Raw genomic sequence first — 21,026 nt, forward strand, 5'->3', positions numbered from 1 at the left:
TCCCCCCAGCCCCACCTCCCATCACCCCCAGCCACCCAGCCGGGCCAGATTCGAAGCGCAAAAGATGCGCCGCCTTGCCCGCTTCGCAAAGACGCCTGAAGTCTGGGAAAGCCCCGCGGCTCACGTCCTCCCCCCGTCCCCCCCACAAATACCCCTCTGCCAATTGAAAGAAGCGGAGGGGCGGAGCCCCAGTCCAGGCTCCTCCCCTCCCCTGGTCACAGGTCTGAGCTACGGTTCACAACTGACCGCGTCTCCTGCCAGCCGCGGCAAAGAGCCTCGCGCAGCCAGCCGGGGGACCCCACGCCAGACCCCCGTGGGAAGTGGATGGGCTTGCCTGGGCGGCTTTCCCCCTGAGACCGAGGACGGGAGACAGCCCCGAAGGGCGACCCGGGCTCCTCCGACCGGCCCTCGCCTTCCCTCCCCCGACCTCTCCTTCAGCAGGGGGCGAGGGGCGCCGGGGACAGCTCCGGCCGCGATGGATCCCTTCGAAGAGCCCTCGCTGGACGGCTTGGATCTCTCGCTGAGTCTCCAGGAAACCGCCGAGATAGACACGGCCCTCCTGAGCGACATTGACGGTAGGGAGGAGGGGGGAAGAAGGGGCGCGTCGCCCTTTTCTGGGGACCCCGCCGGGGAAAGGCACCCCCTTCTCCGTCCCCGGGAGCGTCGGGCCAGGAGGTTCCTCCGACGGCTCTCCCGCTCCGGCCCCCGAAGCGAGGTCCCCTCCGGGCTGTTTGCAAAAGAGCGCCGGACGCAGCCGAGTGTGTGTCTGTGTGTGTGTGTGTGCGTGCGTGAGCGCCCAAAGTACCCACTCAGCCTTTACCCGGGCTGCTTGCCCGCCCCTGTCCTCCCGCCGGTCCGCGATGCCTTTCAGCGGGGGTGGGGGGCATTCCCAGGTGGCGGAGGAAAGCGGGGCTCCCCATCCGTCGCGCGTGGGAAAGGATGGGCGTGTTTGGCGAGGCAGCACCGGGCGAGAGAAGATGGGAAGCGGCTGCCCCGAAAAATCGGGGAAGAGGGTTTCAACCCCCGTCCCCTTGGGTGGGAGAGACGGTGGCACCCCCGGGAAAGACCCTGCTTGGCCACGGGCAGGCTGGGCACCGTGGGCAGCCTGAGCTTCGCGTGGAGCTGCAGAGGGAATGCCAAGACCCCATGCGCTTCTCCACAGGACCACCCAATCCCTTTGGGTCGCTGTGCCGAGGCGGTGGGGAAGAGAAGGTCCCACGGAACGCCAGACCAGCCGGTGGGATAGAACAGCCCGGAAAAAGCCCCCCCCCCCAGCTGCCCCCCCTCCCCATCCCCCGAAGCTTGGGCTGGGAGCCAGGGCTGGCTTCTCCCCCTCGAGGGCCTGCCCACTTCTTCCTCCTGGGTGTCTGTAGAAGGGCCTGACGTCACGGGTTGGGTTACTGTCGGTCATTGGCGCTGGGAGGAAAAAAGGTTTGGGGTCTTCGGGAAAGCGGGGAGCTGGGCAGGGGGCTTCCCAAGCCTGCACCGATTTGGAAGCGCTGCCAGGCAACCTGGCAAGCACCATTGTTGCATGGTGTTATAATTGGGCATTTACTCCTTGCTGCACGGTTTCTCAACCTTTGGCAATGCGCGTAACCTTTGGCACGCGTAAGCGTACCAACCTGCCTACCGTCCCTGTCCTAATGTTTCTTTTTATTCGCGTCCATTTCATGGATTCATAACCATCTTTATACTTATACCTGTTATCTAATACTTGCTTGACAAATAAAATAAAAAGTCAAATAAAAGGTGGGTGGACTTCAATTCCCAGATTTCCCCAGGCAGCAGCTTCAGGCTGCTTGGTTGAGAAACACTATTAACAGCTCCGCTTATCAAACCACCAAGAAGATGTCCTGCTTTACAAGAGCTAGCAGATAAATCTTTGCCCCAATGAGTTGACGGCCTAAAACCAGACAGGGAAAAAAAAAAAAAGGAATTCAGCTAAACATTGAGGGTAAGGAACCTGGGTTTGAGTCCACCCTCAACTGGAGAAACTGCCTGAGTGGCTTTGGGCCAGGTGCATTCGCCCACCACAGACTACCTGGTAGGATTGTTGTTCTGGAGAAGAAGAAAAAAAACAAGGAGCATGTGCGATATAAACCTCCTGGACGTGAGAGAGAGAGAGGAGGAGGGGAATACACCTAATTTAGAAAGGAGTTGACTCACGTGTGTTTGGGCTTCCTGGTAGCGTAGGTGTCTCCTTTGTCTTGGATCAGAATGTCCATGCCCATCATCCCTGTCCATCCACGTGAGTTGGGCAGGATGGGTTTGGAGAAGGGCTGGGATCGATCGGATTTGGGGAGACATTATAGAAGAAATTTTAGCGAGTTTTTCTCAGCTTCTCTTCAGTTTTCTTTTTCTATAGACCTCTAAAAGGTTGTGGAGCTCTTGCCTCACAATCAGGAGGCCGGGAAATTCGATCCTAGGGAGAGAAGCAGATATTCATCTCTCTGGGCACACTGAGGGTATGGCTACTGAACAAAACTCTGCACTGGCAACAGGAAGGGCATCCGGCCAGTAAACGTTCAGCTCCATTCAGTTGCCCAAGACTCCACCCCGCAAGGGATTATGGGGTCATTAAAAGAGGAGGATGCTACACCTCTAAAAAGGCTCAACACCCCTAAAGTCTTCCTTTGTACACTTTAATGGCCTTTAACTTTTACCCCCCAAGAATTCCTCTGTTGTTCCATTTTAATTTCAAACCTGAGCTAACTCTACATTTTTAAAGCTCAAATGACTAGAGTCCTAAAAAGGATCTAGTAAAGGGACAGATTTAAGGTGCCTTTTTTAAAAAAAAGCATCCGATTGGATTTTTGAAAATTCAGCAGTGACTGCTCTTAACGGGCTGCTGGGTCAGATTATGGGGAGCTGGCTTGTGGTTGAAATGTAGACTGTGCCCCACAGCAGGACCCGTCGCTGAAGACCAGCCAGCGAAGTATCCACCTTGTCCGAGTCTCACCACTTTCCTTTTGGTGGCAAAACTTTCTATTTCGGGGTGATTGTGTTGGCGGTGTCTGAGGTCGGATTTGCTCCTTTTTGGATTATTATTACACATCTTCCTCTACTTCCTGCCTCCCAAGACTTCAGGCAGTTTCCAAAACTTCTTTAAGTTATTCCAAGAAAAATCCCAATATCATATATATATATATATATATATAATGACGTGGAAAAATACCCGAACAAAGCTGAATACCATACATATAAATACCCGCAAAAACTTAACACACACACACACATATATATATATATACACACACATACACACACACACACATACATACATAAAAGCCACATTGTGAGACAGTTAATTATTTGTTTGCTTATTTCTCAGGTATAGGTCTCTTTGCAGTCATAAATAAATTATCTATAGCTCGAAAGAACAAAGCATAAAAATACCAAGAACAGATACGGAAATACATTAGAAACCCAACATTGTAATTCATGGCAGTGTGTCTCCCCCAAAGTCCTTCTGGAAAAGTTTTCAACCTTCTTCTGGGAGACAGGTAACCTCAGGTGTGTTTATCCACACCTTAAATCCATTTGGGTTTTAGGGGACACTTTTGACCCTCTCAACATCACTGGAGATGGTCCCAAATGTGGCACCTCCTTCCTGTCTTTTTCCAGGGATACCTGTCACTCCTCCCCAAAGCTGTGGCCCTCTAGGTGTGTTGAGACTCCCATCCTTCCCAAAATTAGATGGGTCACCTGATCAATTGTGGGAGATGAGTTGGTTGGAGGAGACGCAACTTGGTCTCCAGAATCCAGGAGGAATCTGGTCACCCTTTTCCTGACAAACCGATGCTCTTCAGAGCCACAGGTGCGCTTGTGAGCCCCAGCATGCTTTATTAGCTGCGTGGACTGGCCTTAAATGTGGCTTACAAACACTTGTGCCTTTGAAGATCATTGGTTAGTCAGAAAAAAGGCCGACCAGGTTGGTCTGAAGTTCTGGTAAGTTGAGGTCAGAATCTTCCAGGAGGTTTTGAGGATGTAAGAGGACGGGTGCTGAGTTGGCATGCAACAGTTTACTCCTGCTTTAGACTGTCTTGTGCTCCACACCATGGAGTGATAGCGGGCAATTTGTTAGTTTCCAGCTTTTTCACTGTCCACACCCCTCACCTAATAGTAGCATGACCTCCAGAGATCCCGTTTACCAACAACCACCCTGGAAGGCTTTGAATTCTGCGTCCCTCCAAGCAAAGCCAACTCAGAAGCCAATGGCTTTTGCAAACTTTTATGAAGGAGTTTTGCTGAAAGCATCCACCCCAGACCTTCGCGCAGGACTTTCCTCCCCATAACCCCCAGCCATTGATCAGACCGGCTGCAGAGCATGGAAAGCAGCGTCAAACAGGGCAGGAGGGAAATCACAAACAGGCCCCGGTCAGTTTCTGCCTGCTGGCGATGTTATTAAGAACACAAGGAAAGTTGTAGTTTGTTTTCCCCAACCATCACCCACTCAGTGCCAGATTGACAAGAGGCTCTTTCAGAGCCTCAGTTTCCTCGTACCACCTTTTCATGAGTTCAAAATCAAGGTAGCCTCCGGAACATTTCACCTGGGGTGTCAGCTAAGGTGCAAGGCATGTTTCAAACCCAGAAAAAAGGAACCCGAAAAGAAGCCAGGCTTCCTTCCTCCTTTGCAACCCTCCAGTCCCGAACGGGTTAATCGTGCAATGACCTGGAGTAACCCCCTGCTGCCGCCAGAGGCAGGGAAAGAGTTAACGCCGGATGCACGGCAGTAACCCGGGTGCCACACGCTCCAGCATTGCAGCAGCTCCTCTGGCCCAGCCCTGATTGGCCCAGCCCGATCACCTCATGCTAAATCTGTGATTCACCATGCAACCCTCATTCCAGCAGGCTAGTGGTGGTTGGGGTGGGGGGGTGGGGGGGGTGAGAGGAGGAGGAGGAGGAGGGCCCAGCGAGGAAAGGAAAAAAACCAGCCAAACAAACCCAGATCCTGGAGTTTCCCACAAAGGTGCACAACCAGAGTTTGCAAGCCTTTGTTTTTCCCCAGGACTAAGCAAGGTCCCGGCACCTGCCCTAAGGGACGTCCCTCCGGAAGGCGCCTGGTTTGCCTTCTTGCAATGGGACCTATTCTTTTTTTCCTTCTCCTTGCAAGTTCAGTTCCTTTGGGGGCTCTCAGGTGTGCACCTGCATCCCTGGTGGATCAGCAGGTGTTGGCAGGTGGGGGGAAAAGACCCTCAACCGGCCCTTTCCGGTAATGGTCAGAACGTTCCTGCCGGGTGGAGGAATTGGGGTGCAAAGGGCCACTCGGGGTTGCAGTAGCGATGACTTTGGTACCCGCAACCCTAGCCCAGAGCAACCCGTGTTTTTTTTCTGCCCGCAGGATTCCAAACCGCCATAATTTGAAATGGTAATTGGTCAATTTTTGTTTGTTTGTTTGCTGGAGAGGAAAGAAGACACACTATTTTCTTTTAGCTAGCTTTTATGAATAACGGGGCAAAGGTTTCTCGGTCAGACCCAACAGATGTTTCAAGCGCCAAGAATTTAGAACACAATTGAATGCTCCTTTTAGAAGGACTATAACATGCAGGGAAGCCTGCCCCTCCCTTTCCCGGGCCAGAAAATGAGACAAGAACAGCTGAATTCATTGAATTTAAAGTCAGACTGTCGGAGGCAGCCAAAATAGGAAGTCTGTTTACCCAAAGCGGAGCAGGGCAGCCTTTGCAGGCCCGAGTTGTGATTCTCGGGAGATGGGAGTGACCGGAAGCTGTTAATACCAGGACTTTGGATCCTGGAATTAGAACTCAGGCTTAGTAGCACCAAGATTAGGGTTCCCGACTGGTTTCCATGAAGATGCACAGAGAGTAAGTGGTTCAACCTTCCCAATGGATCTTTGTGGAGTCATCTGAACTGGTCCTCGCCTTTCCCCACCTCCCTGGCTGAAAATAAGGATGTAGGGGACAGTCCTGGCTTGGAGAAGCCACAGCCTAGAAGGACCCATGTTCATTCTCCACGAGGTCCTACCTTTGCAAGCCTCCGTCTTCTGACCCAGATCCTCCTCACTCCTGAATACCTGAGTCGAGCCCTTTTCTGTTTTCCTTCTGGTTGATGAATGAAGGCATTTTACACTCCTTCTGGGTGCCAGTCTAGTTATTTATATTTCGCATTTCTTAACTGCCCATCTCCTGCAGAGAGTTGTGATCCCCATGCAGCTTCTAGGAATTCGATCAGGATTAGAAGGTGGGAATTCCACAAACCCTGGCTCAAATGCATTCATAGTATCAGGCAGTGCTGTTTTTTCCTTTTTTACACACGCTCTCGCTTCTCTTCTGGGAGTTGAAGTCCACAACTGTTAAAGTGGCTAAGTTTGGAGACCCCCGCTCTAAATCCCACACGTTCTTCAGCCCTGCAAGCCTTCCCAAGTCCGCGGCTTCTTTAGCCCTTTGAAATAGTCTTCGGCTGTAATCCTCCAGGGGCCAATCACGATTCTCATTCTTCTCTGGGCTTTGTAGATATGCTCCAATTGATCACCACCGAAGACAACGACTTCTCTGATCTGGTGGACACATCTTTCGGTTCCCAGCTTCCTCCCGATCTGAACCCCCATGGACCCAGTATCTTCAGCAGTTATGGGGGGGCAAAAGCCCCCTCTCCCACTAGCTTGTTCCACCTTCCAACCACATCTCCACCCAGCTTCCAGACCCTGCCCACCGCTTGCCTGAACATGCCTCCATCTCCAGTGGATGTCAAAGAAGAATCCTTGGGCCCAACGCTAAGCCCACCTCAAAGCCAGCTGCCCGCCGGCATGATACCTTCTCCAAATATTGTTCCAGCTGCCCAGATGCCTTTCTCCACCCAGCCCTTGATGGATTTCCAGACCCAAAATAGTATTTCTGGTAAGGAGGGGAAGAGAGCTTGATTTTGTAATATGAGCCTTGTTTGAGCTTCCCAATGGACCTTCTTGGAGTCTTCTGGACTGGTCCTTCCTTTCATCCCTGAGCAAGCAGAGTGAAACTTTGCACTGCCTATGAACACAACAGCACAGTGGTTCCCAAAGACAGGAGGACCACAAGGTTTGGCTGAAAAAAAAAAAAAAGGATGCCCCAGGAGGGATGAGTTGCTGGAGGTGGGTCTGAAAAATCACACCATCCCACTCAAGGTTTTCAGACCATGTCAGGTTGTCCATCTTTCAGGAAAGACTTAGACTCACAGGGGCTTGTGGACGGTGCTTCCAAGGTCTCAGGGTTGGACAGATTGGCCCTGAGAGCTTTGCCTCGATATCTGGAGAGCCTCCAGAAGTGTTGGATCACACCGCCCATCATTCCATTTGCTTGTTGTGTGTCATCGGGGTTCTTGAAGGCACCTCCAAGGCCAGCTCTACCTGTGTGTGCCAGGCTTCTGTGGGTGGGTGGGCGGGCTTGGCCCAGGGGTCTGTCCAGCTGCTGTAGAAGGCATCTCCAATCTTTGGGGGTTTCTTTCCCAGCTCCCCAGCCAGGAGGGACACCCCAGCAGCCCCCACCGGCCTCCACCAAGCCCCAGCAGATGCAGCCTTCTCTGAAACCAACGCCATTCCAGAACATCGCTCCCCAACAGCTTCTGGCTGCCAGCAGCCCCCAGGTGGTCCAGCAAGTGCCGGTGAGTGGGACTCAGGAGATAGGACCACCCTCTTCCCTGGTCCGGGCTTGGTCCTGACTTCACGCCATCTTCCCACAGGTCCTTCTGCAGCCCCACTTCATCAAGGCCGACTCCCTCCTTCTGACCACCGTCTCCGGAGCCAAAACGCCCAACACCAGCTCCGTGGTCACCTCCACAGCCTTGCAGATGCCAGTAAGGTCCTATTTCTCCCAGTCTTGGTTCCCCTGGCTCTTTCGACCCATTTCTACTTAAAAAAAAAAAAATCCTCAAACTTTGGGTTGGGAATTCTCTCTCCCCTCCGCATATCCCAGATGACTTCACCTGATTCCTTGGTAGCCGCTTATTTTGGGGTCCCACAATAGAAGGTGGTGATATTGAGAGGGTGCTGAGGTGGGATGGGGGGGAAAAAAGCAGAATTTTGTCCAGCTGCTCCCATAAAACTTCGCTTCCTCCACTGATAAGAATGAGCCACGATGCATGAAAGCTGATGAATGAAATGGGTTGATGCATACATTATGCTAATAACATGTGGAATGTCCTTCGTCCTTAGCTTTCTCCTCAGCTGGCAGAGACCACATCATTCTTAGTTCAGTCTCTCCTCGTGGGGAAGCCTTCGAGTTCTCTGCAGATCCCCTCTTCCCCTCTCTTGCAGACCCTGGTGAGCGGGGGCACCATCCTGGCGACAGTGCCACTGATGGTGGACACTGACAAGCTGCCCATCAACCGCCTGACCGCTGGGAAGCCTGTGGTCACCCAGAACAAGGGCGAGAAGCGCACCGCTCACAATGCTATTGAGAAACGCTACCGTTCCTCCATCAATGACAAGATATCTGAGCTGAAGGTCCTGGTCGTGGGCACAGAAGCCAAGGTAGCCGCACCTGTTTCCATTGGGTGGGTGTCCTGGGGGAGCAAGAGCACGGAGTCCTTCCTTGGAGAACTCTCTCCTACCTTAGCTGTCAGGGAGTTTTCACCTGCAGAAAGGTAGATGTCTCTTTCTTTGATGTGGGAGGAAAGTCACGGTATATGCTTGGGTGTTTCTGGTTTGGGAAGCCCGTTTTGGCCTCGATTGTGTTTTTGGCCCCCCTGTTGGCTTCTTATCTTGGTTTGTTCTTCATCGTTAATGTAGGAACCGTAGAAAGTACCCGAATCCTTCTCCTGAGGACCGTGATGGGGACTTGAGTTGAGGGGACCCAAGTAGGAGGCGGGGGGTTAGGCCAGGGATATCCCAAACAGCTTGGGGCGAATTCAGTTCACGTAGCAAGAAGATGCTTTGGGCTGGACTCCCATAATCCCGGCCTGTCCCTTTCTCTCCGTTGGCAGCTGAACAAGTCGGCCATCCTACGCAAAGCCATCGACTATATCCGCTACCTGAAGCAGACCAACCAGAAGCTGAAGGGGGAGAACATGGCCCTTAAAATGGCAGCGCAGAAGAACAGTGAGTTTCATGCACGCGCACCGTCCTCCCCCTTTCCCCCTTGTAGGTTTGAGACCCCGGAGATCAGGAGGGAGGGGGGGTCAAGACCAGGCCGGCAGATTAATCGACAAGTTGCTTGGGCTCAAGGTCCCCTTCGGAGACCCAGGTGGAGAGCAGAGATCTTGTGTGGATTTTTACCATCTTCCAAGAAGCCAAGGTCAACATTGTCTAGTGATCAGCAGAAACAGCTGGATCCTGTTGGGAAAAAAAACCCTGATGTTCCTGCCTAAATTCATCTCCTCTCAGACACTTTTTCCTGTCAACTCCCTCCTCGTGGCAGTAAGGACGGATGTTGGCCTGATTTCTGCTGAGAATGAATATAGTTCCTTTAATTTTTGGAATGACCGTTAGCTGAACCCACAGGGTGGTTCTATTAGATGATTGCTGGCCTTGTAGATAATCCAACCGCTTCGGCCTTCCTCAAGAAAACCCAGTTAGTCCCAGAATGTTTAGATATTCCACGATGTGAGAAGCTCATCTTGGTTCTACCATCGCTCCGCGCTCTCCTTCTACAGAATCGCTGAAAGATTTGGTGGCCGTATGTGGCGGAAACATGGAGGATCCGGCAGAGGGAATGAAGATGATGGAAGCTTTGACGCCCCCACCCTCAGATGCCGGTTCCCCTTCGCACAGCAGCCCGCTCTCCTTCGGAGGCGTCAGTGGAACCGATTCGGAGCCAGACAGCCCTTCGTGCGAGGAGGCCAAGGTGAGCAAAGACTCCGGGAGAACCTGGGGCATTGGGTTGGCTTGAAGACCACGGCGAACATCTGCTGATCTGAGTGATCAACAGCCCCGAAAGAGATTCAAGGGGGGGAGGGGTGCTTTATTTTTTTCCTCCAAACGACCCAAGACTGACTAGAGTTTGACCAGGATTTTCACCCAAGTGGTCGTTGGACCTGCCCTCTTTTCAACCCAGAAAGAGGCTCTGGTTCTCCAACTTACCTGTTCTTTGTAGGTGAAACCCGAATATCAGGGCCCTCCATCGGGCAGCCTGGGAATGCTGGACAGGTCCCGCATGGCTCTCTGCACGTTCGTCTTCCTCTGTCTCTCCTTCAATCCGCTTTCTTCCCTGCTTGGCGGAGTCAGCCTCAGAGGTTCTTCCGAGGCTTTGGGCCATGATGGTTCCAGGCGCAGCATCCTGGCCACGGAGGAGTCAGAAAGTGAGTGAAAGGCACCACCTGGGCCAAGCCTGTATGATGGGGACCATTGAGAAGGCTTCATTTTTATGTCCGTCCGTCCGTCCGTCCATCCATCCATCATCTATTATCTGTCTGCCTATCTATCTATCTATCTATCTATCTATCTATCTATCTATCTATCTATCTATCTCTCTATCCATCCATCCATCCATTATCTATCTATCTATCTATCTATCTATCTATCTATCTATCTATCTATCTATCTATCTATCCATCCATCCATCCATCCATCTATCTATCTATCTATCTATCTATCTATCTATCTATCTATCTATCTATCTATCTATCCATCCATTATCTATCTATCCATCCATCCATCCATCCATCCATCATCTATCATCAACATCTATTTCAACATTTCTCAATCTTGACAATTTTAAGGTGGGTGGACTTCAACTCCCAGAATCCCCCAGCCCACACAGGGAGTTGCAGTTGAAGCCCACCCACCTTAAAAGTTGCCCAGGTGGAGAAACACCGATCTCGCTGTCATCTATGTAATCATAACGAATAAAGGCCACCTATATGCCATCCATCTCGCATAGAGTCGATTCTAGGCTGCTCACAACCAACGAAAGCAACAATAAATATTATTTTTAAACTGACATTGATTTAAAAATGGACAAAAGTGAAAAGGAAAGGCACAAAAAAGCACAGGGGGAGAGTGGGTGTGTGTGTGGGTCTTATCTACCTGTATACCAAAGAAAATTGCCTGCAACGTGTAAGGTATGAGGATAAAAAAATGCCAATGGATTCCCGTTGCTTTTCTTAACCTTCCCTGCCTTGGAGGGGCCGTAGCCCGCTCGGCCTTCTCCGGGTGGGAGAGCGGCCCCCTCATTCACTCCCTCCCTCCCTCGGCTCGGCCTTTTGTGTCCAGACGCTGCTCTTCCCTGGTTCCAGTGGCTTCTCCCCACCATGGTCTTCTGGATGATCAACCTGCTGATCGTTGGCGCCGCCTTCGTCCGGCTTTTCATTTATGGCGAGCCCGTCACCCGGCCCCACTCGGAGTCTTCGGTCATCTTCTGGAGACACCGCAAGCAGGCGGACCTGGACTTGGCTCGGGTACGTGACTCCGGCGGAAGGAAACGCAGCGCTGGGTTCAAAATCCAGCAGGGTCGACGCTTTGAATCAAGATAAAGAAATGAACTCAGAGAGTGGAAATAAAGGGACGGGGAGGTTGACCTGCAGAGGTTGAGGAAGGTCTTGAGATATCTGCCGTTACTTAACCCCGTCCTTAACTAAGTGGGTGGGGGGAGGCCTCTTCACCCTACAGGGCAGCCCTCAACTTGCAACCAGAGTTGGGAGAAAGAAAGGCAGGTGTCAGTCACACCCAACTGTACAACACCAAGCCCTGTCTTCTATCAGCTGTAGTGGCTAATGGGATCTGTAGTCCAAGAGACTGGAAGAGAAATGACTAGGAAGAAGCCTCAGAGCCGCCTCCTCCTCGTCCTTGGAGGGTCTGTGTGGAGTCTGGTTCCTGCTCTGAGTTCTTTTACGAAGCCTCCTCTCTTGCTGTAGGGGGATTTTGCACAAGCATCCCAGAACCTGTGGACGGCCCTCAAAGCGCTTAGACGGCCCCTCCCCACCTCCAATCTGGACCTCACCTGCAGCCTCTTGTGGAACTTGATCCGGCACATCCTCCAACGTCTCTGGGTAGGGCGTTGGCTGGCTGGCCGGGCTGGTGGCTTCTTCCGAGATCAGGAGCTGAAGGCTGATGTGCGCAAGAGCGCCTGTGACGCGGCCCTGGTCTACCACCGGCTGCATCAGCTTCACATGACAGGTAAGGCCGAGGACAGGAGGTGCTGGCTTTCTCCACTGACCACACCTTGGTGTCCTCTGAGTGTTCCTTTCTTCTTCTTCTTCTTCTTCTTCTTCTTCTTCTTCTTCTTCTTCTTCTTCTTCTTCTTCTTCTTCTTCTTCTTCTTCTTCTTCTTCTTCTTCTTCTTCTCCTTCTCCTTCTCCTTCTCCTTCTCCTTCTCCTTCTCCTTCTCCTTCTTCTTCTTCTTCTTCTTCTTCTCCTTCTCCTTCTCCTTCTTCTTCTTCTTCCTTCTCCTTCCTCTCCTTCCTCTTCTTCTTTTTCCCCCAGGGAAGCACGTGGCAGGCCACCTGTCCGCTATCAACATGGCGCTGAGCGCAGTCAACCTAGCCGAGTGTGCTGGCGATGCCATCTCAGTGGCCACGCTGGCTGAAGTCTACGTGGCTGCTGCCCTGCGGGTGAAGACCAGCCTCCACCACTGTTGCCACTTCCTAGCGGTCAGTGAATCTGGGTGCTCCCATCACTGGAGGTTTTGAAGAAGAGATTGGGCAGCCGTTTTATAGGGCAGAGGTGTCCAACCTTGGAAGAGGCGTGCACTTCAAAGCCCAAAACTCCCCAGCCAGCCAACATTCACTAGTGTGAAAACCGGTTGTAAGCCACCTTTTCCGGCACCATTGTAACTTCCCAAAATGAATGATTGTAAGTTATAAGTTGAGGGTTGGCTGTTGGGTGTGAGCCCCGGAATTCCCACCCCCCCAATTCCTCCCATCTCTTACACTCCCGAGCCAACCCTTCCGTGCTGTAGGAGAGCCTTGCAAATAGCCACACACCCCACCCCCCACAGACTGACCAGGAGGTTGACCCGCCAGGCTGACGCTGCCTTTCTTGCCCGCTACAGCGATTCTTCCTCAGCAGCGCCCGGCAAGTGCTGCTATCCCACCATGGGACGGTCCCTCCTGCGCTCCAGTGGCTCTGCCACCCCGTGGGACACCGGTTCTTCGTGGACGGTGACTGGGCGGTGAAAAGCTCTCCGCGGGAAAGCATCTACAGCTCCACCAGCCACCCAGGTAGAGCGGGGTACAAGGAGCGGGGAGATGTGGGGGGCTGATCTGGCCCTGCAGGTTTGATAGGAAGCCAAAAGAGGCAGGCTAGGGACGCGGTGGCTCGGTGGCTAAGATGCTGAGCGTGTTGATCAGAAAGGTCGGCAGTTTGGCGGTTGCTAAGTGTATCAGGAGATACCTGAGCTGTCTGACAGGTCTGTTTCTCTCACCAGCAAACCCCCTGGCTCAGGTGACACAACTCTTCCGAGAACATCTGCTGGAGAAAGCTCTTTCTTGCGTCTCCAGGCTGGACAACCCAGCCCCTGCCAGCCACAGCGAGGGGTAAGGATCATACTTCTCCCAATCCTTGGACTCCAGTTGAAGAATCCTTCCCAAGAGAAGGTTGGCCTTCCTGTCCTTCAACGGGGCTCTCTTAGACATTTTCTCCAATCCAGCAATGATGGGGAGAGATTTCAAGATTGAGCTGGTATCTATAATGGTATATATGCCTTTAGTTCAGCTCAGTGGGCTAGAAGAGCAAGGACCACTTCACCCATCCTTCCAGCTCTTTCCATATCTCACCCAACCTTCTGGTGGTTTTGCAGAAGGACTTGCTGACCTAAAGGAACGAGACTCGCGGCAAGGAACCCGTATTCCCTTTTCCACTGAGGAAAGAGTCATTTCCAGAGTGGTTGACCAGGGAAGAAGCGTTCAAAGGAATATTATTGGCAGAAGAAGCCATTTTCCTCCTGGTCCTTAGATTTCTCAGCGTTTCTGAGCTGGTAGCTGAACTCACCTGACTTTTGTCTTGTCTCACTAAAGGGAATTTTCAGATGCTCTGGAGTACCTGCATTTCCTCAACAGCTGTGCGGATACTGTCCCCAACCCGACGCCTTCCATCAGTACCAACATGGACTTGGCCACAGGTGAGCCTTCCCACACCTGGGACCTCTCTGACCAGAAGTGGGGTTTGGAAAGCAATCCAGAGGTGGACTTTGGAGAACTGAAGGAAATGGAATTGGCAAGAGGAAGACTTTGGCATCGTGAGCGTGGAGGAGTTTGCAGCCAGGGATGACTGAGTGATGGTGGACAGCTCAAATGGTCAAAACTAAGGAGCAGAGTTGGCCGGTCAAGGGAGACTTCCATGTCCAAATGTGGCATACCTTGGGAATCTGTGGCTGAGAAGAACAGGGGTTCCTCTGCCAGGAGGCCCCTACAGATACAGGAAACAGCCCCCAAGGAGACTTACACCATAGTGGATTCACCCAACGGTTTGAACATAACCACAATGTACAGAGAAATATTTGCTGGGTGTATAGTTGCTAAATCTGGTGCGGCACATGGCCTAGTGGTGAAGACGCTCTCCTCCCACTTGGAAAGTTGAGCATTCAATCCTAGGTAGTGACAGATGTTTCCCTATCAGGGCACAAAGAGAATATATCTGCTGAAAACTTGGCAAAGGTGTCAGGAAGGGCATCCGGTCAGTAAACTCTCAGCTCCATTCAGTCGCCCTGACTCCACCCCAAATAAAAAGGGATTACAGGGTCGTAAAAAGAAAAAAAATGTTAGAAAACTGGACCACAGGATGTTGGTTTAGAGAAGGACTTTGAACCCAGCCCCAAGTTAGCAGTGTTTGCCAGGGTTTCAGTCGATTTTCCCCACTCAACTTGGAAATGCCATGGGTGGAGCGCTGGATCTTTTCTTTGCAGAGCAAGGGTACCAGGTCCATTTGGACTGACCCAACAAAAGGCCTTTCCGGGTCTTCCTGGGTGCCTGGGAAGGAGGAGGATCTTAGGAAGTCAGTGGCTCAGCAACCGCAAGACAAGGAGAGGATTGGGCTGCTCTTGAGCTGAGGTCAAAGGCAGATGGAGAACCTCACTGGGGGCAAGGAATTGTCCCTCTTGTCTTGGTCTTTTCAGAACCCTGATGCCCCCTTCCCCTCTCTCATCTGTAGGTACTGACCCTGTTTCCCACTGGTGGGCATCTGTGGTTGCCATGGCAATCCATGGACTGCAAGCGGACGAGGAGGCCATGGAACGCCTCTACCCTCTGGTGGAATTCATGCCCCGAGTTCTCCAGGGGTCTGAGTAAGTGCACACTGTTAAAACACCCCCGGGGGCAAGTGGGCAAGGAACAGAGAACTGGGGACCGCGGTACTCATGTACTAATAGAAGAAAGCCAAACGCTTCTTCTTGCTTTCCAGTCGGATCTACATGACTGGGCTTAATTTCTCAGACTTTGCAGAATTATTCTGTGTGGGGTGACAAAAAGGGGAAGAGAGCATTTGACCTTCCTTCTTCTGGCTTCTCTAAAGTAGCACATTTTAGATTTCTGAGCCATCTTCAGAACCTGGATGTGAGAAGCGCACCTCGCAGCTTGGGGGGATTTCCAGACCATTGTATTGTGGCTCCCGGGACAGATGTTTTCACACCTGGATGGGTTTCAAATTCATGTCTTCTTTTGCCCTGCTGCAGGAACCCTCTTCCACGTGCGGCCCTGCACACCTTCAAGGCAGCCCGGGTGCTGGGCAAAGAGGACAGCAGCCTGGGGCAGTGCGACAAAGCTGGCGAATATTTGCGAGACAGCTTGGGTGGGAACGCAACTCCCAGCGCTATCGACAGAGTACGTTGCAAGAAGTTCCAGCGTCAGTGGAACCGGTGGGCTCTCAAGTTCCAGAGGGTCTCTTGAATTGCCAAACTGGAGGGAGGAACTCTGAATGTGGCTGTTGGACTAAACCAGGGATGGGCTTCAACAAGGTGACTTGTGGGCCGATCCATAACCTTTCTCTTGGTCCATCGTCACTGTGAGTGAAGTACCAGAAAGCGGTGAATGGTTCTCATCCATCTGTTCACCAACCTCTGGCTCATCTCTGGCAAGAGCTCCATTGTCCCGGTGAATGACAGTTAGGTTTCTCAGCCGCAAATCCCAACTCTGCAGACACAGGACCTCTTACTTAGGAACGGACCTGCCTGCTATCAACATTCAGACGCAACTTAGGGCTGAGTCCTCCTCTCATTACTCCAGACCAGAAAGAAAGCATTTGTCTCATTAAAGATTTGTTGGCGGCAATATTCAGCCAGCAGTGCCTCAACGGGGAGCAGCGCTCAGGGGCTTAGATTCTGTTCCTGGGCTCCCACTGGGCGATACTCTTGGTGGGAGTGGGAGATCTTGGTTGATACACGAGAACGGCAGGTTCCCGCCTCTCCGATATCTCCCTTGCTTTCTGAGGCTGAAGGAGCTTGGAACGAGGGGAGCCCGTGGCTGGAGGAAGTGGGGGATAAAAGACAGGGGCATACAGGGTGGAGAGCCCCACCTCAGTCAGGAGATGGCGATGTGGAAGACACTGTGGCTGTGTCGGTGGTGCATTGTAGTTGCATTGCATGTGCAGGTGAAGGTGTGCAATGCCCCTCCAGTGCAGCCCTGGGGCAGCACCCATGCAGCGGAAGAGCCTGCTAAAAGATGACAGAAGCGGAAGATGGGTGCACAGAGAGAGACCCAGGTGACTTGGGGGAAGCCACCTCTTTGTGCTCTTCCACAACTTTCCTTTGTGTGTGTGTGTGTGTGTCTCCCTGCAGGCAGTGCAGTTCCTTTTGTGTGACCTGCTCCTGATCACTCGCACCAGGTTCTGGCAACAACAGATGCAGGGGGCTCCCCCGCACAGAGCCCGCTACCAGGCGTCCGCCCTCGAGCTACGGGGCTTTCAGCAGGACCTCAGTACTCTCCGGCGCTTGGCGCAAGCGGACCAGCCTGCCATGCACAGGGTGAATGGCGGCACCCCGGGTGTCCTTCCCTTAAAGGAGGGGAAGCCAACTTGGCCGCTGAACCCCTGAAAAGTCCTCCAGGAGGATGCGGAAGGCGGTAGAAGCTTTATGGAGCTGTGATAAAATATGGGTCAGATTTCTGGGTTGGCAAGAGGGGGGAGGGCAAAGCCACAGGGAAGGGCCCACCTGAAGGGGCTTTCCTTGAGGGTTGCTCCATTGTTGGCCGCCTTCGACCCCAAATTATGGACCAGGTTCAACACTTGGCTTGAGTTGGCTTCTGAGGTTAGGACTGTCCCAGTGGTGGAGGGAAAAGATTTCTGGGAGAGGCGGAAATGCTGTCCCATGAGAGTTAACGTCTCCACCTCTTCCTCCAGGTCTTCCTCCATGAGGCAACTGCCCGACTGATGACCCGAGCCAGCCCCACACGGACCCACCAGTTGCTTGACCGAAGTCTCCGCAGGAGAGGACCATCTACCACCAAAGGAGGTGAGCACCTGGAAACTTCGGGAGGTCTTCTGAGGGGGGGTTCGGTGGGGTCTTGAAAATGCAGCTGATCTTCAAGCCGTTGAACCAATACTTGTGCGTGCCAGAGATGCACAGAGGGAGTCTAAACTCATGTCCTGGGGTGGCCACAAGCTTCCCGTGATGTCCTCTTTCTTCCCTCCCAGCTGGTGAACAAGAGAGCCGCCCCACTGCCCGGGAACAAGCAGAAGCCTTGCAGCTGGCCTGTTCCTACCTCCCCCCTGTGTTGCTTTTGGGACCGGGCCAAAGGGGGGGCATGCTGGCCGAGGCCGCCCGCTCCCTGGAGAAGCTGGGCGACAAGTGGACTTTCCATGAATGCCAGCAGATGATTGTCCGGCTCAGCAGTGGCTCCACCGTCACTTCCAGCTAGAGATTTGGAAGATTCCTAGGAAGGAGGGTGGAGGCCTGGGGTGGCCCCACCAGTTTGGTTTGTGGCAGTGCCGGTGAAAGCGCCGAGGAGGCCTGGCAGAGCAGGGCAGTGGCGACTCTCTTTCACTCTCTCTGCTGAGGCAGCTCTGGTTCCTCAAAAGGATGCTCAGCTCTTTTCTTCTTCTGCGTCTAAAGAGACCTAGACATATGCAAGAGGGGACAACCCGGTGTGGCAGAACTGGGTGGATCTGGCTGACTTCCCGCTCCTCCCAGGAGAAGGGTGTGCACACAACTCTTGCGAGTCTCTTGGGTTTTAGACTCCCCACGATCAGGGTGCGTTTGGCAGGCAGGGTTATCTTTTGGAGACCATCCAGCCCTCCGTTTCTCACATCCCCTGTCCAGCAGATGATGGCTTTGCCCTTACCTCTTTCACGGCCAGCTCTCTTCCTCCCCAGCTACCCCAGCCGCGGCTTGACTTCCTCCCCCACGTCCATCCATATCTTCTGAGAGCCCAGCCCGGTGCGGGCAGCGGGATTTCCATCTTGGCGTTTGCTCATTTCTCCCCATCCCTTGAGGGCACGGGAGTTAATTCACGGTAACTTCTGGTGGTCTCGTGTGGTGACCTTGGATGAGCTTCAGTCATGGTGGACCTACAACCCTTTGTGGCTGAGTAACGTTCTCATCTCTTCACGTATTAATTGTTGCTGTTGGAAAGCAGTTGGCTGAAAAGAGGACAACATTTCCCCTTCCCTTAAGGCGGACTCCGGGGGGAGTGGAAGTCCACTTTTTGTGTTTAAAAAAAAAAATGGCAAAGGACACGCCATGAAAAAGCTTAATAGGATTGTTAGAAAACGTTTCTAGAAGGAAAACGGAAGTCAGACACGGTGAGAGATCTCTCTCGTTCCACCCTTTGGAAAGCCACCTGTCAAAAGCTGCAGCCCCCTTTCTTACTCTAACCTAACCTCCTTCCCCCTTCCATCCCGTACTGCAGTCTGGGGAACCCGACATAGCGGTTGATGGGAACGCCATCCAGAAGGTTAGGATCAGAGTTGGTGGAGCAGCTGGAGGGTTTCCACTGCTGCCCATCGCTTGTGGGGGATGAAGTACTCGCATCGGCGTCCCCCCCCCGCCAACATGCACTCCTGCTCAGCCACGATTCTTTCTTCCAAAAGTTATTTTCATAGTATCAGGGGAGGGTTTTTTGTACAGATGATAAAATAAAACAGCTACTTATTTATATCTCCTTGTCTGGACATTAATTGGAGCAGAAGACAGACAGGATGGTGGGAATCACCTTGGTTGGACTCTAGGCTGATGAATTCTCACCAGCTCTACAAAAGTTGTCCTCCCCTGGATGTGTTGATTGGCAAGGTCTTTAAGGGTTGTGAAGACCATGGGGGGCCACCTCTGGTTTGGCTCATCAGACTTGTAGCCTCCCAGATGTCCAGTCCTGCTTGAGTTGGGCCAATTCTTCTCTTGTCTACTCTAAAATGTACCTACCGAGAAATCCTCTGTGCTCTGGGTTACAGCTATACACATATGGGGCAGTGAAGGTATGGGAGGGAGCGACCTGCTTTCTTCCTACCCTAGTTGAAAGCTTTCTGGGGGCATTTTCCACAGAACCATGACATTTGGGCTTGATTCAGTCCAGGAGGACTCAAGTCTACCGTGATCCCGAATGACGAAGCAACTCTCATATCTGAATTGGGCCAGTGGGGCAGATTCTTTTGGACATTTCAAAGAATTGGTTTCAACATCCAAAGGGGCTTGATGAAAAAAATGGATCGGATAGCACACAGTGGGGCAGGTCTCCAGAGCTCATGGTTTTAATGTGAAGAAGGCAATCTCATTTAATCATATGATCTGAGTGTGGCATGTTCTGTGAAGACAGCAATTGTATTTTGTTAGCGTGAAAACATCTTGAGAGAGCCAAGAGGTGTTATTGGCCAGCAGATATATGTTGAACTGACCTCACACTGGAAAAACACCTCACTCTATTTCAACAGTATAAGGTTGGCCTCACAAGAGTCCATCAAGATGGTGAAGTAGACTTTTCTGTTGAGCAATGAATGCCTTCAGACCGACTACACGGGTCACACGTGGGACTAAGGTGGTTGCATCCTTCAAGCCACAAGATGCTGGTGGAAACGGGTTGCAAACCCTGCCACCTTCTGTGGTGCTTTCTAAAATAAGTCTACATTTATCCACACACAGGACAAACGCACTGCACTGCAGAAACAGTGTCCACAAATGTTGACAGGGTTTGCACAACACGTTCTTTGGCAAGGAGAGGAGGGGTGGAACACTTTGTGGCTCCGGTTGATGTGAAAACCCAATCATTATCTTAGCAAATTATATGGTCCAGGCCATCCCAAGCCCAACTCTATTGGAAACGTCCACCAGTATTGTCCTCAATTGACGTTGAGCGGGCTTCGACCCTACTTCTACCGGCAAAGAATTCTTGAGGAATCTTGCCGTGTGCAGCTTCTGGAAAGGTGTGGTGATCTATTTCCTCTGCTTGGATCTGATCTCCCCACCCCACCCCAAGGAGATGGCTGAAAAATAGGTGATTAGGGAACTCGCCATATGTCCAAAACAATTGCTGAATCTTTATTGGTGTTCTGAATGCAATGACCTGATTTTTTTCTTTGTTTTTTTTTTAACTCTTAAGGAAAATAAACTTCTTTTAGAAACAGCTTGTTACACACAATCTTCAGTGTGAAGCAATATACTAAATAAGAACACTAGTTTTAACATTTACATCTTTCATATATATTATATATATGTATATGTATACATATATATACACTATAGAATGAGGCAATATATATAATACACACATGTTTGCCATTTTACAGTCATTATGTACAAGATTCCATTCAAAGAGAGCCGGAATTGTGGGGATGAGGACGGGGTGGGTGGGGCGGTGGGGGGGGGGTGTCTCTTCCGCCTGCCGTCTGAAGGTGTGCTTCTGAAACGGGCATTCCTCTGCCAGCAAACCTGGAGGGGCACGCCGCGAGGGCGGCGTAGCGGAGACAGTGAGCGACGCGCACAGAATACCGTGTACAGAAAGGTTTACAAGCAGAGGGCAGTGCGAACTGTTGCTCTTTCACAGCGACAACCAAGAAAACCAAGCGGATGAAGGAGGACAGGGAGATTTGGCCCCATCGGACTTGATGCTGCAGAGGTGGGATGGCAGTGGGGGGAGGGGGCTCCCCCTCTTACTGGGTTGTACAACACTGTCATGAGAGCTGGGGAGGATATATACAGGTTATGCAACTCAGGTGTCCTTTGCTTGCTACCTTCCCAGGTTAA

The 21,026-nt window shown here is 52.0% G+C and overlaps 1 protein-coding gene across 2 annotated transcripts; it reads left to right on the forward strand.

The window, feature by feature from the left end:
* Positions 1-208: 208 nt before the first annotated feature.
* Positions 209-18,950, forward strand: SREBF1 (sterol regulatory element binding transcription factor 1). Of its 2 annotated transcripts, none has more exons than XR_015739570.1 (19): positions 209-575; positions 6,471-6,854; positions 7,442-7,593; positions 7,672-7,785; positions 8,246-8,461; positions 8,914-9,028; positions 9,583-9,773; positions 10,023-10,227; positions 11,141-11,325; positions 11,782-12,043; positions 12,350-12,516; positions 12,918-13,086; positions 13,293-13,401; positions 13,882-13,985; positions 15,014-15,146; positions 15,534-15,716; positions 16,635-16,820; positions 17,195-17,306; positions 17,489-18,950. XR_015739570.1 is itself a non-coding variant. In XM_087912835.1 (19 exons), exons 1-19 carry the CDS (start codon positions 476-478, stop codon positions 17,710-17,712), a joined length of 3,276 nt encoding a protein of 1,091 aa, XP_087768961.1. In that variant the 5' UTR covers positions 210-475; the 3' UTR covers positions 17,713-18,950. The 2 variants fall into 2 exon arrangements, 1 of the variants encoding a protein (XP_087768961.1); XM_087912835.1 differs by having other exon boundaries at positions 210-575; positions 15,534-15,681.
* The last annotated feature ends 2,076 nt before the right edge of the window (positions 18,951-21,026 follow it).

The sequence above is a fragment of the Pseudonaja textilis genome, chromosome 14, assembly GCF_049901715.1.
Source record: "Pseudonaja textilis isolate UNSWEBS1 chromosome 14, rPseTex1.2, whole genome shotgun sequence".
Classification (NCBI taxonomy): domain Eukaryota; kingdom Metazoa; phylum Chordata; class Lepidosauria; order Squamata; family Elapidae; genus Pseudonaja; species Pseudonaja textilis.

Excerpts from the sequence above, each read along its gene's own strand:
- SREBF1 (XM_087912835.1), top strand. The coding sequence starts at position 476 with ATGGATCCCTTCGAAGAGCCCTCGCTGGACGGCTTGGATCTCTCGCTG. Across the intron at positions 9,774-10,022 it reads CTTCGTGCGAGGAGGCCAAG|GTGAAACCCGAATATCAGGG; the intron begins GTGAGCAAAGAC and ends TGTTCTTTGTAG. Across the intron at positions 13,986-15,013 it reads CAACATGGACTTGGCCACAG|GTACTGACCCTGTTTCCCAC; the intron begins GTGAGCCTTCCC and ends TCTCATCTGTAG.